General features: G+C 45.8%; 1 protein-coding gene across 13 annotated transcripts in view; it reads left to right on the plus strand.

Moving 5' to 3' along the window:
- The window catches only part of LOC110492775 (IQ motif and SEC7 domain-containing protein 2), a 59,763-nt gene extending 45,413 nt beyond the window's left edge, over positions 1 to 14,350 (plus strand). For 6 of the 13 annotated variants that reach the window (XM_036945833.2, XM_090203074.1, XM_090203064.1 and 3 more), the window contains 13 exons: positions 3,560 to 3,866; positions 4,058 to 4,378; positions 4,561 to 5,579; positions 5,777 to 5,938; positions 6,065 to 6,187; positions 6,343 to 6,509; positions 6,873 to 7,012; positions 7,200 to 7,325; positions 7,494 to 7,593; positions 7,873 to 8,034; positions 8,242 to 8,433; positions 10,044 to 10,093; positions 10,561 to 14,350. In XM_036945833.2, the coding sequence (XP_036801728.2) occupies positions 3,560 to 3,866; positions 4,058 to 4,378; positions 4,561 to 5,579; positions 5,777 to 5,938; positions 6,065 to 6,187; positions 6,343 to 6,509; positions 6,873 to 7,012; positions 7,200 to 7,325; positions 7,494 to 7,593; positions 7,873 to 8,034; positions 8,242 to 8,433; positions 10,044 to 10,093; positions 10,561 to 11,751 (4,060 nt within the window). In that variant the 3' untranslated portion in view covers positions 11,752 to 14,350. Of the gene's footprint in view, positions 1 to 2,518; positions 3,441 to 3,559; positions 3,867 to 4,057; positions 4,379 to 4,560; positions 5,580 to 5,776; positions 5,939 to 6,064; positions 6,188 to 6,342; positions 6,510 to 6,872; positions 7,013 to 7,199; positions 7,326 to 7,493; positions 7,594 to 7,872; positions 8,035 to 8,241; positions 8,434 to 10,043; positions 10,094 to 10,560 lie in introns of those variants that run through there. The other 7 variants (XM_036945836.2, XM_090203070.1, XM_090203071.1 and 4 more) reach the window with 5 other exon arrangements.
- The last annotated feature ends 2,444 nt before the right edge of the window (positions 14,351 to 16,794 follow it).

Here is a 16,794-nt window from a genome sequence, read left to right on the forward strand (position 1 = left end):
ACCTTGTCGGCTCAGGTATTAGAATCAGCGACCTTTCAGTTATTGGCCCAAAGCTCTAACTGCAAGCCTACCTGCCGCCCAAACGATATAACACTCACAGGAGGAGTGGCAACAGCAGGGGTATCAAATTGAGATGAGGAGAGCAGAGAAGGCCTTTGGGAGGGGAGGAGTTAAATGAGAGCAAGGATGTTCAGAGGGTTATCATAAGTAGCCTAGAAAGCATAGTTAAGTATGTTGTGTTTTCATGTGTGATATGATGTGACCTAGGTTTGGATATGGCTGGGAGCCAGGCGTTAAAAGGCCATCTGAGTCCTCCTGTGTGATGTGGCAGCCGGCGTGGTGTCCCTATCTTTTGGTGTATAACTGTGTGGCTTTGTCACCAACTGTCCATGTTTTCCACTCCATAAAAGGAGCACTCTCGTGGTGCACAGTGGTAAATTGTATACTATTTATGTGTCAGATGGAAGACAGACCTGCAATAGAGACTGGGTGCGTGAGTTTGCTATCTGTTTGTGTGACTAACTACAGTAGCCTGCTCAGTGCTATATATTTATGTGCTGTGTGTATACACACTGAGTAGATTCGTTGTAACACACACTTGTAGCATTATGCTCATGATGACCGTCCGTCACTCGCGGCCCACAATGCATCTACACCGACCTAAACGGTGTTAATAATCCATCGTCATGGCAACAGTGCTTCTCATCCCTCAACTGCCTCTCCGCCCACATAGGTCTCACAGCAACCGTCACTAAGCAACCCCCTCTTCCTTCTCAGTTTCTCCATTTGTGAGGCTGCGGGGGCAGAGAAAGAAATGGAGTAAGAGATGATGTTACATCAAGTAAATCTGATATCATATATGATATGACAAAAATATGATATCATATATGATGTGACAAAAAGTATGATATCATATATGATGTGACAAAAATATGATATCATATGTGACAAAAATCACATGATGTGACAAAAATATGATATTATATATGATATGACCAGTGACCCAACACACCTCCAGGCTGTGTAAGGACTATTTGACCAAGGAGTAGAGTGAAGGAGTGCTGCATCAGATGACCTGGCCTCCACAATCCCCCAACCTCAATCAAATTGAGATGGTTTGGGATGAGTCGGACCGCAGAGTGAAGGAAAAGCAGCCAACAAGTGCTCAGCATATGTGGGAACTCCTTCAAGACTGTTGGAAAAGCATTCCAGGTGAAGCTGGTTGAGAGTACGCCAAGAGTGTGCAATGCTGTCATTGAGGCAAGGGGTGGCTACTTTGAAGAATCTAAAATGTAAAATGTATTTTGATTTGTTTAACACTTTTTTGGTTACTACATGATTCCATATGTGTTATTTCATAGTTTTGGTATCTTCACTTGATGTCTTCACTATTATTCTGAAATAGTAAAAATAAAGAAAAACCCTTGAATGAGTAGATGTTCTAAAACTTTCGACCGGTTAAATATGATTAGAAAGAGTGGAAATATTGAAAGTGATTTTCACTGAAGCTAGAGATCTGATCTCCAGAGCTTATCAAGAGGATATTGCGGTACATTTTTAGGGAAGTCTGAATAAACATAAATAGAGTAGAAGGTAGTTATCTTTATATTACTTGGCCATATGCAACGTGAAGTATAGTGCAAATCACAGAAGGTTTGGTGCACCTTAATTGGGGAAGACGGCTCGTGGTAATGGTAGTGGAATGGTACCATGTGTTTAATGCCATTCCATTTACTCCGTTCCAGCCATTATTATGAGTCGCCCTCCCCTCAGCAGCCTCCACTGATACAAATGTAACAGATATATTGGCCACTAACATTTTTAGAGGTGGTGGTGGAATGGTCAGAGTTGTGTCTCTATACAGCTGGCTCCAGTCATTGTGACTACTGTTGTTAGTACATGACATGCTATGGTTCCCTGTGTTCAAACAGCCTTTCACAGTATTATTGCCTTGTTTCACCCTTTTTTTAATCAGAGGAAACCGTGTATTTCTGGGGAACAGGAAATGCTGTTGAAAACCCACTATGACATGTGTGCACATGATGGTTGTAACAGCAACACTCTATTACACAAAGAACATATTATCCTCAACCTTAACTAATGTGTCTACTGTGGTTGTGTAAGGATCATTGGTGTTGTTTGCCCTGTTCTAATTGTATAGTCCTCCAGTGTTCCTTCCTCCCCGTCATATATTTTCTGTCAGCTTTACACCAACCACAGGAAACCACTGCTTCTCAGGGGAAGAGAAGGAGAGAAACAGGAAGAAGGGAGGACCAAATAGAGAGAGAAAGAACATAACTTTCCTAATTGTTGTGCCCTATTCCTACAGAGCATGTTGTCAACACGTGGGCTAAGGTTTTATAGTCTGAATAAAGCTTTGCCCACATACATTTGCATGCTGCCCCAGTTTCTGTTTCCTTGGGCCTCTGCTCTGTCGTTATGTTTTCTTCAGGAAGTGAGTAAGAACCAGAGGGCAGCGCCTGGGCAGAGTGGGTGTGGCAAGGAAAGGGAGGAAGTCAAGGCAGGGGCATGTGACTTGTGACTGTGGTGAGGTGGTTACTCACTGACGGACTGGCCGACTAGCTCTCTGGGTGACTGTTGCTACATGGGATAGAGAGCAGGACAGTGGAATAGCTGTTGGATTTCCTGGAAGATCAGGGCCTGAGGGGACTATTGGGCTGGATAGGAGGCTGGCTGCTTAGCCTGTCTGTACATGTCTGTGTGGAGAGATGTAGCTCTGTAGGCTACATACAGTAGGTCAGACAAGTGTGTGTTGTAGTACTGTACAGGCCTAGTGGGAAAAGTTAGCGTTCGTGTGTATGTGTCTGTTTCATAATCTATTTGTCAAAAGTGCAGTCCTATGCGTGCATGCGATTGGCTGTTATTGTAAACACCTGGTCTTTCCAGACAGGTGTGGAATGAGTGGTATGTGGCACTGGCAGTGAAATGTGTTTGTGGCTAATGACTGCCCTAATGTTTTTGTTTTTTTAACTGTTATTTTAATGTATGACAGAGAGAGGGAGAAGTCTGAACAATGGTACTAAACTCAGTAGTACATTAACTGCACAGGGAGTTTTCCGGCCTGGACAAACAAAGAGGGATAGAGAGGGTACAGAAAGAGAGGGACGGGTCAGAGAGGGAGTGAGAGGGCAGAGACTTTGGTTCACAAGGCAGGAAACGACACGTGATTCTGTCAGCTCCAGTGCAAGGAACATTTTGGAGGAATGGGAAGTTCTGCTCCGATCATGTTCTATTACCATTGGTGTGACTGGAAGGGTTGCTGCACATGATAAAAAACATATATACAGTAGCTGTGTAAATTCTGATCTTTGTTGTGGTGAGAGTACAAAGTGCCAGTGTGACTGTGTGTAAGTCTGGTCCTCTTCCCTCATGAGATCCAGCAGGAGAAGTTTCCTGCCACGCTGGTCTAATTTCTACATGTGAGTGACTTACCTGTGAGGGACAATACATCTGTGTTTGGGGCTGGAGATGACTAAGTTAAGTATGTCCCCTTTTCATCAAGCCCTTTCCCCTCTCATTCATCCTTCTGTCCCCACAGTGTGGAAACAGAGACCCAGTGTGCGGAGCCTCCCGGGGTCCACTCAGACGGCCCCTACAGCCAGACCACAGCGTACCTGCGTGGCACAGAGCGCTACAGTGACAGCAGCAGTGGTCCTGGTCCTCCAGGCCCTCGGGGGCCTCCGTGCGTGGCCCCTCCCAGCTCGGCAAGCCTTGCCTGGGCACTGCGAACACGCCATCAGCCTGCCAGCCTGGCCCTCCGCAAGCAGGAGGAGGAGGAAAACAAGAGGTGCAAGGCCAGTCTCTCTGACAGCTATGAGCTCTCCACAGACCTGCAGGACAAGAAGGTACCCCGGGGTGTGGGCGTGTGTATACAGAATGTGTCTGTACTGTATGGTTTGAAGTCCATGTTGTTTGTGTTGTGTGTAGAGAGAGAGAGAAACAACAAGCGTGATAACATGCATTACTTTACTGGCAGTGAGTGTTGTGGTAGCCCTGTCTATAACTCCTCTGTCCCCTGTCCTGTCTCCTCTGCCAGGTGGAGATGTTGGAGAGGAAGTATGGTGGCTCCTTTGTGAGCCGCAGAGCAGCCCGGACCATCCAGACGGCCTTCCGCCAGTACCGCATGAACAAGAACTTTGAGCGCCTCCGCAGCTCGGCGTCCGAGAGCCGCATGACGCGACGCATCATCCTGTCCAACATGCGGCTGCAGTACTCGTTTGACGACCGCCAGCCGCAGCAGCAGGGGACCGGAACACAGACGAACTTCACACACAGCGTGGGCATCGGCCCTCCTCATTCACCTGACGCAGAGAGGACAGGAGACTATACACACCTGGAGGACTCCTTCACCAAACAGGTTGGTCAGTCACCTGGTGCATTCGCTACAGCAGTGATATGTTGAATCAGGTGACTAGTTAAATCAATTCTCAGTTAGAGATTCTATTCCTGCTTGAGTCTCTGTTTTGTCATACTGCAGGTTGAATATCTGTCCCTTACTGTACCAAGATGTTCTATCCTCTCCCTCCATGTGCCGTTCAGGTGAAGTCCCTGGCTGACTCCATGGACACCGCCCTGACCTGCCGTAGCGGGCGGGATGACTCCCAGGAAGACTTTGGGGAGTGTGTGTGGAGCAGCAGCAGTAACCCCTCTTCTCAGAGAGGCCTGTGTGAGAGACCCCGGGGAGGGGGAGGGGGCCTTAGCATGCACGGAGACAGCACAGCCACCTCCTACAGTGATGTCACTCTATACATGGACGACTGCATGCCCTCCTCGCCCCTCTCACTGGACCGGGCCCCCAGCAGCACAGACACTGAGTACTGGGGCCCTGGGGGAGGCGTAGGGGCCCGTGAGGACAGCAGGGACACTGAGGGAGGGGGTAGCAGTAACAGCCGTCGCAGCACTCCCTGCACAGAGTGTCGAGACTACCGTCTGAGGGGCGCCCACCTGCCCCTGCTCACCATCGAGCCCCCCAGCGACAGCTCCGTGGACATGAGCGACCGCTCGGACCGTGGCTCCCTCAGCAGACAGATCTACGAGCAGGAGCCAGCGGGAGGAGCGTGCTCTCCTCAAGGAACACTCAAACACTCCCCTAACACTCCCCGCTCTGTCTCTACAGCTGCAGCTCAGGGCCAGACCCGCGCCCCCGGCCGGGGCCCCCCCCTGCCCACTCAAATCCCCCACCACGTGGCACACCACCATCACCACCACCCTCACCACCACCACCAGTACCCAGACACCCCCTCGTCCTCCTCTTCCCCCCAGCAGCCCCCCACCACCCCCCTGTCCTCCTCCTCCTCTGCTGCACTGCCCCCTGGTGGCCTGGAGCAGCCCTGTCTATCTGACGGGGACAACGACTCTCTCAACTCCACCACCAACTCCAACGAGACGGTGAACTGCAGCTCTGGCTCCTCGTCTCAGGACAGCCTGAGGGAGCCCCTACCCCCTCTGGGCAAGCAGACCTACCAGAGAGAGAGTAGACACAGCTGGGACTCACCGCCATTCAACAACGACGTGGTGCAAAGACGCCAGTACCGCATCGGACTCAACCTATTCAACAAGTAAGACTTTTGCAATCCATTTATATTTGACATTTAAACTGTGTAAAACAACCACATGTCACAATCAACCACATATCACAATCCTTGAATGTAAAACCTTCAAAACAGGAAAAGTCAGGATATAGTGTCACCGAGAGGGAATTGGGAGTCGTTCTCTTGTGATTTGTCATTGTCTGATTGGTCTTTGTGATTCTCAGGAAGCCAGAAAAAGGGATACAGTACCTGATCGAGAGAGGCTTTGTGTCCGACACTCCGGTCGGGATCGCTCGCTTCATCCTGGAGAGGAAGGGCCTTAGCAGACAGATGATCGGAGAATTCCTCGGCAACCGGCAGAAACAGTTCAACAAGGACGTACTGGAGTAAGGGAATGAGCGACGGAGAGGGGGAGGATTCCGAATGGGAGTATACAGTAAATAGGAGATTACTAGAAGTAATTGGAGAGGCTACTGTTACAGTAGTGACTGTGTCTCCTGTGTGTGTTGTAGCTGTGTGGTGGACGAGATGGACTTCTCAGGTATGGACCTGGACGATGCTCTGAGGAAGTTCCAGGCCCAGATTAGAGTTCAAGGAGAAGCCCAGAAAGTAGAGAGGCTCATAGAAGCTTTCAGGTGTGTTCAATAGGTCAACTCATGTGTCTATTGTGTTGTTAGACACTCTGTGGAAATAGATTGAATGTACAGTGAGAATGTGTGTTGTTGTTCTTAAATCTACACTACTACTCTCTCTTGAAAGTACTTGAAACGTGTTCACCTTTCTCCCCCAGTCAGCGGTACTGTGTGTGTAACCCGACGCTGGTCCGCCAGTTCCAGAATCCAGACACCATCTTCATCCTGGCCTTCGCCATCATCCTCCTCAACACGGATATGTACAGCCCCAACGTCAAGGCAGAGAGGAAGATGAAGATAGAGGACTTCATCAAGAACCTCAGAGGTGCAGTTGGAACAAGCAGATCCATAAACATGCACACAAACAAAACACTCCGAGTAACATTGAACTTAAGGTCCTCATGTGAGAAACAAGATTCTCAGGCTGGCCCCCAGACTATAACATGGCAGTACACTGTGATCAGTGATGGCTATTTCCACTGCGTTTGTCTCGTCCTTTTGGGTTGTATGAGTTTTAAACATAAAAATGAGCCTGCTACCTCCCAGACACTCATAACGCAAGACACTTTCCATCAAAGAGTTTTTTTTTCAATCAAATGAGCAAAATATTTAAACACAGCAGGAAGTACACTGATGTAGGCGCGTTTAACGCATTAACAGCCTCTCTCTTTCCCTGTGTGTCTACCAGGAGTGGACAACGGCCAGGACATTCCCAGGGATCTGTTGGTTGGGATCTACCAGCGCATCCAGAAGTGGGAGCTAAGGACCAACGACGACCACGTGTCCCAAGTGCAGGCGGTAGAGAGAGTCATAGTAGGCAAAAAGCCTGTGAGTTGTCTGGGCTTGAAATGTAACTGTAGCCCCGTGTCATTTCCCTGTTTAGCCTGTCAACATCTGTGGTACTATGTGTTGTTGCTATGTGTTACTGCATTGACAAGCTGTAACAGAAGCTGTTACTGCTCAGCCTTAGGGAGATGTAATACTGAACTATTTTCTTTCTTTGTGTTTTGTGTAGGTGATGTCTCTGCCACACCGCAGGCTGGTATGCTGCTGTCAGCTCTATGAGGTGCCTGACCCCAACCGACCCCAGAGGACAGGAGTTCACCAACGGGAGGTCTTCCTGTTCAACGACCTGCTGGTGGTGAGGCTTCCTAACATCCTCCTAACAATGGGAACTCCTATGAGAGCCTCCTGCTAATGCGTATGGAGAGTTGGAGACCATCAGGCTATCCTAAACAATGTAGAAATATGTATAATGTTCTCTTTTCTCCTCCGTTTACAACCACATGTTCTCCATGTGCCTTCTCAGGTGACTAAGATTTTCCAGAAGAAGAAGACTTCTGTGACGTACAGTTTCAGACAGTCCTTCCCTCTGGTGGAGATGCAAGTCCACATGTTCCAGAACTCATGTGAGAGCCTGTTTCCTCCTCTGCCTCATATTCAACACTAAACCCCTCCAGACATCTGCACATTTACTTATCAGTAGTTTTCTTCTCTGTACGCTCTGTACTCTTTCTCTCCCTCTATTAAGTTGATGAATATGCTCCTCTCGTATCTTTGAATGAGTTCACTCTCGTTTCACTCTGTGTGTGTCTCTGTCTGTCAACATAGGTCATGAAGTTAACAGCCAGATGGTAAATGTTATGTTTTTACATGATTCTCTTTCTCTGTCTGTCTCTGTCACCCAGACTACCCCCACGGTATCCGTCTGACCTCAGCAGTGTTGGGTGGAGAGAGGAAGGTCCTTATCGTGTTTATGGCTCCCAGCCAGCAGGACCGCACCCGCTTTGTCAGTGACCTTAAAGAGAGTATCGCTGAGGTGCAGGAGATGGAGAAGTACAGAGTGGAGTGTGAGTACACCTCCCCCTGTTGGTCATTATGGGGAACTACGGCTGTGTGTGTCTCGAAGGTGTAGTAGAGTAACTATTGCTTTCCTGCATCTTACCCTATCCACCTGTAAGTGAAAAACAGGAAGAAAGGTAGTGATGTGTATGAACTATTTCTATTGTCAATCTTCTTCTCTCGGTCTTCCTCTCAATCTCTCTTTCCCTCCGTAGCCGAGTTGGAGAAGCAGAAAGGCGTGATGCGGACTGGCCTGCTGACCGGCTTGGTCGGAGGTGGAGTGGGTGTGAAGGGTGAGGTGGCGAACGGCACCCTGGGAAGGCCCAGTCTAGATGACAACTACTCTGCGGGAGAGGGACTCAAACGCTCTGCGCTCAGCTCATCTCTCCGAGACCTATCAGATGGAGGTAAAACATACACACACAAACAGACGCACAAGAAAACACACACACATACACTACCGTTCAACATTTTGGGGGTCACTTAGAAACGTCCTTGTTTTTGAAAGAAAAGCAACAAAAAAAAATCCATTAAAATAACATAAAATGTATCAGAAATACAGTGTAGACATTGTTAATGTTGTTTTTTATGGAATATCTACATAGGCCCATTATCAGCAACCATCCCTCCTGTGTTCCAATGGCACGTTGTATTAGCTAATCCAAGTTCCTCATTTTAAAAGGCTAATTGATCATTAGAAAACCCTTTTGCAATTATGTTAGCACAGCTGAAAACTGTTGTTTTGATTATTAAGGAAGCAATAAAACTGGAGCATCAGCATTTGTTGGTTCGATTACAGGCTCAAAATGGCCAAAAACAAAGAACTTTCTTCTGAAACTCGTCAGTCTATTCTTGTTCTGAGAAATGAAGGCTATTCCATGCGAGAAATTGCCAAGAAACTGAAGATCTCGTACAACGCTGTGTACTACTCCCTTCACAGAACAGCACAAACTGGCTCTAACCAGAATAGAAAGAGGAGTGGGAGGCCCCAGTGCACAACTGAGCAAGAGGACAAGTACATTAGAGTGTCTAGTTTGAGAAACAGACGCCTCACAAGTCCTCAACTGGCAGCTTCATTAAATAGTACCCGCAAAACACCAGTCTCAACATCAACAGTGAAGAGGCAACTCCAGAGTTCCTCTGTCCAGTGTCTGTGTTCTTTTGCCCATCTTAATCTTTTATTTTTATTGGCCAGTCTGAGATATGGCTTATTGGCCAGTCTGAGAAAGGAAGGTATTTTTGAGCCTGTAATCGAACCCACCCAAATGCTGATACTCCAGATACTGAACTAGTCTAAAGAAGGCCAGTTTTATTGCTTCTTTAATCAGAACAACAGTTTCAGCTGTGCTAACATAATTGCAAAAGGGTTTTCTAATGATCAATTAGCCTTTAAAAATGACAAACATGGATTAGCTAACACAACATGACATTGGAACACAGGAGTGATGGATGCTGATAATGGGCCTCTGTACACCTATGTAAAATCTGTCGTTTCCAGCTACAATAGTCATTTGCAACATTAACGATGTCTACACTGTATTTCTGATCAATTTTATGTTATTTTTAATGGACAAAAAAATTAAATTTTCTTTCAAAAACAAGGGCATTTCTAAGTGACACCAAACTTTTGAATGGTAGTGTATATATAGAAAGTACATACAAACCACTTCCTGGAAATTGTGTCTTATGCTAATAAAATACTCTCAGTAATCCTGCCGTTTAATAGAGATATTCTATATGCTCTTTTTACTGACTGACTGTGATCTTTATCAGGATTCATAGGAATTCTTCAGACACTAATGTCTGGACACTGAGAGTAGAGGGTACCTTGCCCATGGGGCTGCTTGAGATTCTTCCTTTGCTTCTTCTGGTCTCATCTTGTTCTATTATCTCTGGCACATGAAAGAACACTAGCTTCTGCAAGTCATATCTCTCACCTCTCTGCAACCCCACTCTGCAACATTATGTTACTCTATTTCCTCTCTTTCGTAACCTGCCTCTTCCTGGCTGGGTGCAGGGAAACGTGGTCGCAGAAACAGTGTTGGCTCCCTCGACAGTACCATGGAAGTAAGTCGGAATGGACAAACTGAATGGTGTACCTGCCCCTTTAATACGTATACCTCAAACATAGCCATCCCAGTATATTCCTTTAATTGAGCCATAAACGCCTAGTCTCTCCCCTCGTCCTCATCCTTGACCCTTTCCTCAGCATGCTCTGTGTGTTTTATGTGTGTGACTGACATGTGTGACTGACATGTGCATGCGTGTGTTCTGGAATGAGCTTTTCATACCTCTGTGCTCTCACAACAGCCTTTGCATGTTCTTGTTCTCAACTCTTGTTCTTCTCCATTCTTGCATTGTCAAAAAAAAACATTTCATTGGTTTGTTGTTGGTTTGCAGGTGTTGTGGTGTTTGTAATTGCAGTGTTTCGGTGATTTGTCCAAGGCATTCTGATAGGATGTCATATGCATGAATTACTTCCTTTCCAGAACTCCTTCTCAACTCTCCTTCCTCTTCCTCTTTGTCTTCCTCAGGGTTCCATCATTAGCAGCCCCCAGCCGCACCAGCGTTACCCGGTTCCGGGCGTGGTCCCAAGCTGCTACCCTACAGAAGACTACCGGCCGCATCGCCCCATCCTGAGCCCCGGAACGGGGGTGGGGGGTGGGCCGGGGCAACAACACACCGCTGCTGGGACGGGAGTTGGGGGGGTTCCCAGCAGTGTAGAGAGAGCGGGGGTGGGGAGCGGCCCTGGGGGGGGCAATACGGGCTCCTTCCTGGGCTCTCTATTCGGCAGCAAACGCGCCAAGCCGCCAAGTCCCCTTATACCACCGGGGCCACCCTACCCCGCCCCTGTCCCCCCACCCACTACGGGAGGGCCCCCTCCTCACTCCCCATCATCTCTGTGCCAGTCGGAGGGGGGCCCTTCCAAGATCCAGGCCCTGCATGCTCAGTACTGCCACACGGCCGCTGTGCAGCCCCCTCCTCCCTACTACCATCACCATCGCTACCACGTCCAAGCTGGCCCTCCTCCCTTGCCAGGCGGGGGCGTGCCCCCTCATATCCTTCAGAGAGGGCCGTTCCCCTGTCGCCCTCCTATTGGCCCCCCTCACACCCAGCTCCAGCAGCTGGCCCATCTCTCCCAGCTTTCCCAGCATGGCATGCAGGGTCGCTACAGCAACATGGCGGTGGGCTGTCCTCCCCCCCTTTCTCCTCACTCCCAACATTCTCAGAACCCCCAGTTCACCATGTACCACACACAGCCCACACACTCTATCAGGGCGGGCGCCATGCCAGGCAAACCTCCTCTGACTTTGTCTCACTCCCACCCGCACCCCCACGCACACTCCCACACCCACCCCGGGCACCCCCTCAGTGCCGCGCCGCACCCCGCCCCCCACCCACATCAATCTCGCTTCATCTTTGGCACGCTGCCCCACCAACATCAGCATCAGCAGCCGTCCGCTTCCGTCAACACCCATCACGCTGTGCCCGCCGCCCAGTATCAGCCCCTGTACCCTCCTCTCTCTTCTATCCCCCCTCCCCCACCCCACTCCCCTTTACCCCCCCCTTCTACCCCCCTTATCCCTCTTATGCCTCTTTGCCCTCACCCCCCCCAGCACCCCGGTCAGCCTCAGCAGGGGCCCCAGGTGACGGGACCTGGGGCAACAGGCACAGGGGGCAGCTCCAAATCCAAACCTATCAACCGGATCAGCACGGTGGTGTGAGCAGCAGAACGTGGGGCCACAGAAGGCAGAGGTCAGAGGGCAGGATGGAGGAAGGGGGCGGAGCTAGGGACAGGGATAGAGCCAGGGCTTGTCGAGGTGAGCAGGACAGCAGCAGCAGTAACAACAGCGCCAGTGACAAGAAGAAACGCAACTTATTTCGTCTCTGCTACTTTCACCTCCGCTTCCCACACATGTAGACCGAGAGAGCAAAGGAAAGAGAGTTGGAGATAAATTACATGCATATACCTGAACACATACAAGACACACAGGAAGAATAAACACACATAAAGCAATGCCCACATAAATGTAGGTACACAAATAAGTTTGGATATAGGCAAATAAGTTTCTCAGGTGAACTCTATCAGCTCTCAGCACACAAACTCATAAGGGAGAGTCACAGGTAGGAGCAATGATGTTGAAGTTGGCGGCAGGCAGGAAAAACTATTAAAACACACACACACACACAAAATCAACAATTTCTCTAGCCATAGAACTGATGCTGGTTGTAAATGTACAGTAGAGGGCCTGTACCCAGTGTTTCACTGTCTGAAGTATTATTTGAAACTCTGGACTTTGCCAAGACATGAGCTTGAGAGTGTTTTAAACATAAAGTACCAACATGTAATCGTGCAACGTTATGAATGGGGCAAATCTGACGATGAAAACACGCAAGATTTGGTTCTGGTGTTGTTGAGATAAGGACATTGCTGACCAGCAGAAAGACCATCTCCACCCACCTGGATATGAAAAAGACTTCACCACTAAATACATTCCAGCAGGGTTGTGCGTTGTAAACAGCCATTGAGGATAGTTGCAAAAAGAATCCCCTCGATTTTGCAATAATTTATTCAGCTTCATAATAGGTTTGTCAATTACCACGGCAGGTCTTCATCACTGAAAGGTATCCTTTTTTTAAAGTAGACCTCAGAGACATTTGCTTTTGTCTTCAGCTTTTATGACTCACGGTTCAATGGCAGTCTTAGGCTCTATGGTCTTTTACATGTAAAGAGAAGTCAGCTGGTTTCATAGGATTTACATGCATTCCCTATAGGGTGTGTGGATTAATGATGCTACCAATAATATTTTTTGAATGTTTTTAAGCTTTTTTGCTGTTGTATAAATGTTACATATGTAATTGCTGAGTATGATGAATATTGTCTACTAACATAACTGTTTTGATCCAGTGATTAATTAGATATTACAAATGTTTGATTGATAAAAAATGTAAAAAAGATTATACAGAGGATATATACACTTATTCATTCCCTCATACTTGTATGTAATGAGGGTGTTATAAAGTGTGATTTATTTTTGTTCTCTGTGATGGTTGCCATTGATAACTTCTATTTTCAGTTATTATAATTGAATGTTAACAATATTAGTTCATATTTAGGACAATTTTTGTTCTTAGAGAGTTGTGTACCCTGTATCTCCCTCAATTTTGTCTGTTTATTTTTAGGAGACTGGTGATTGTGTGAACTAGTAGTTGCACAATGTCCCCCAAAAAATGGTTAATTGGAGTCAAAATGCATATGAATGAATATGCTTTCCCACCTCAGACCCCTCTGAAAGATCCCCTTAAGGGCTTTGACCTTTTACCTGTTCATGGACAATGATCCTCATTTCATTGGTGACCCTGTCGTTTATGTCCTCCCTGTTATCCTCCCTGTTATCATGGGACTCACTCAGAAGCATCTGGTCTTGTTGAGAGAGTTTCTCACATGGCGTGTGTTTGGATGGTCTATGTCTTTGAACAAGCACGCTTTGTAATATAGTTTTGTGGTTTTGCACACTTGGTGTCTTAAAGTCAAAAATGGCATTATTTTAAACACCCTCCTCACATACCCCCTTGGCAGTCCTCAGAGAACTCGAATAGCCTACACCCCAGCACCCTTACTGAATGGGCTTGTCATTAGATCAAACAGGTTTGTTAATCTTCTCATCTCTGTTGACCACCTTTCTTACTTCCTCTCTCTGTCCTTCTATTGCACTGTGTTTGAACAATGGTAGATTGAACAAGGGATTAGTGTTTCAGGACAAAGGGAATCATTTAGATTTAGGATGGTGAATTGTAGTTATACATGCTAGACAATACTTGGGGACAAAGAAGAGACAGATTAATGTTAAAAGCCAGAACAAGAATATGGGTAGTCAGAGAAAAGTGTAAGGTTTTAGGGGAGGTTGAGGTTGAAGTTTTTTTGTTTGCTTTTTCCTGCATAATTCCCTCTGTATTGTCCCTTTGTGACCCCTCTTGCATGAATATATCTGCACTTATTGAATGGATTGTACTGTATAAATCTGAATGTACATATTAAATTGAGGTGTGTGCGTGCGTGCGTGCGTGCGTGCGTGTGTGAGAGAGAAAGATGACTAGGGGACTTTGGTTTGAATATTGAATTATTTTTTATTTTAGACTGAGGGTGAGAGAATAAATTGCAGTAATTAAGTGTTTGTATGTCAGAGAACAAATTGATATTATTTTAAACATGATCTTAAGAATTTAATTTGTGTATGTAGTGAGTATTAACTGGAAGAGTAGAGAATTGACATGTGAATATTTATTGCTTCTGATATATTAAAAAGTGTCCTTGCAGTGAAACAATCTTCCGTCTTTTATTGATGTCTTCATGACAGAATAAATGTCTGCAAATGTGATGGACAGCAACACATTTTCTTTCTTTATAACTCACTGTGTAGCACTTTCCCAGCACTTTAGAACAAAATGTAGAGGGTATGACATATTGGTCTACTTCCTGCTATTCAAACCTGAAATCAGAACAGAATTATCTTCTACCAATCAAGAGGTACAGCTGTTTTAGGAACCACATCAACTAACATAACATAATAACACCAGGACTTTGGGGGGTTGACTCTGACTCCTGCTATCAGAGTCGACTCTCTCAAAATTAGCTACAGCTGCAATGTCAGTGTGTGCACACTGATGAATTAGGTGATTGATTAGCAGTGCATATGGAGCAAGGTTTTTATAGAGTTGTAATTTTCTATTACTTTTTATTTCTGTTCATTTGTAGATTTGATTTGAAGTTCAGTTCAGTTTCAGTTAGTTTTCAGACTTGATTTGATCGTTTTTATTCAGTTTAATAGTTTGAGTTCAGTTTGATAAAAACATTAATATTTTGTTTTTACATTATTTAGTTTCAATTTTAGTGTTAGAGACAGAAAGTAGTCTTATGCATGGGAGGCTAGGAGCCATGTATGTGTTGTAGGCCTAAAGCAGGGGTATACTCAAGTACTATTTGAGATGGTCCGGGCACACAAATTTCCTAGGTGGCAAAGGTCCGGAACAATATTGTCATTTATCAGCGTAATAACAAACCCCCACCTCGCAACCCATGTGACCCCAAACTGTTAGAACTGTTCACAAATTTGCAGGTTTAAAGCTAATTTCCTACAATTCTACAAATGTTTCACATCTTATGTGTGTTCATATGATACCAGGAGTTGAATCCTGGCCGAATTCCAAAAATAAAATAATAGCTCTCTCACCTTGTCTTTATCCTGAATTTCTTTGTGGGTGCTGTTCAGATGAACTTTGAGGTTGGCAGGGTTTTTCCCTTTTATCTCTGTTCCACACGCTGCCATCTTCTGACACGACAATACATTTGTTTTTGTTAGTTCTAGCAATGTACTAAAAATAATCCCATATGAGCCTTTGTCTTTTGTGACCGACCACTGCTGGTGCTGGGTTTGCTGCCAACATTGTTCATTGGATAGAAAACACTCTGGAGTTTCTAAAACTGTTAAAATAATGTATGTGAGTATAACAGAACTGATATGGCAGGTGAAAACCTGAAAGAGAATCCATCCAGAATTGTTTTATTTTGAAGTCACAGTCCATTCAAATGCTTGTCTATGGGATATTCAAAGGAATTCCTCCCAGATTGCAGTTCCTATGGCTTCCACTGGATGTCAACAGTCTTTAGAAAGGGTTTCAGGCTTGTTTTTTGAAAAATGAGTTACTAGTTGTAGTTTTTCAAGATGGCTCTCATTTGGACTGTAGTCTTGTGGCGCGCGTGGATGAGGGCACGCACTTCGTTATTTATCTCAGGTATTGAACATACTACATTCCGTCTTAAATTGTATCGTTTATTTACATATTAGGGTACCTGAGGCTTGAGTACAAATGTTGTTTGAGTTGTTTCAATAAAGAAGGACTTTATTGAACAAAACAACCATTTGTTGTGTAGCTGGGACCCTTGGGATTGCAAACCGAGGAAGATCTTCAAAGGTTAGTGATTTATTTATCGCTATTTTTTATTTTTGCGATGCCTCTGCTGGTTTTGAAAATGTTCTTAATGCTGGTGTATGCGGGGCGCTGTCCTCAGATAATCGCATGGTATTCTTTCGCCATAAAGCCTTTTTGAAATCTGACGAAGCGGTTGGATTAACAAGAAGTTAAGCTTTTAAACGATGTAAGACACTTGTATTTTCATGAATGTTTAATATTATGATTTTTGTATTTTGAATTTCGCGCTCTGCAATTTCACCGGATGTTGTCCTGGTGGGACGCTAGCGGCCAAATTAATGCAAATTAATGCAGTTCAAGAAATATAGTTAAGAAAATATTTACTAAACATACTTAAGTAAAACATTTAATAAAAGGTAACACAATAAAATAACAGTAATGACGCTATATACAGGGGGTATCGGTACTGAGTCAATGTGTGGGGGTACATCTTAGTCGAGGTCATTTGTACATGTAGGTAGGGGTAAAGTGACTATGCATAGATAATAAACAGCGAGTAGCAGCAGTGTAAAAACAATGGGGGTGTCAATTAATTGTTCAGCAGTCTTATGGCTTGGGGGTAGAAGCTGTTAAAGATCATTTTAGACTTAGACTTGGAGCTCCGGTACCGCTTGCATAGCGGTAGCAGAGAGAACAATCTATGACTTGGGTGACTGGAGTCTTTGACAATTTTTGGGGCCTTTCTCTGACACCGCCTAGTCAGATCCACCCCTTTTGTTCAATTTTTGCCTAAAATGTCATACCCAAATCCACCTGCCTGTAGCTCAGGACCTGAA

The sequence above is a fragment of the Oncorhynchus mykiss genome, chromosome 16 (assembly GCF_057628025.1).
Source record: "Oncorhynchus mykiss isolate SJ-2025 chromosome 16, ASM5762802v1, whole genome shotgun sequence".
Lineage (NCBI taxonomy): Eukaryota > Metazoa > Chordata > Actinopteri > Salmoniformes > Salmonidae > Oncorhynchus > Oncorhynchus mykiss.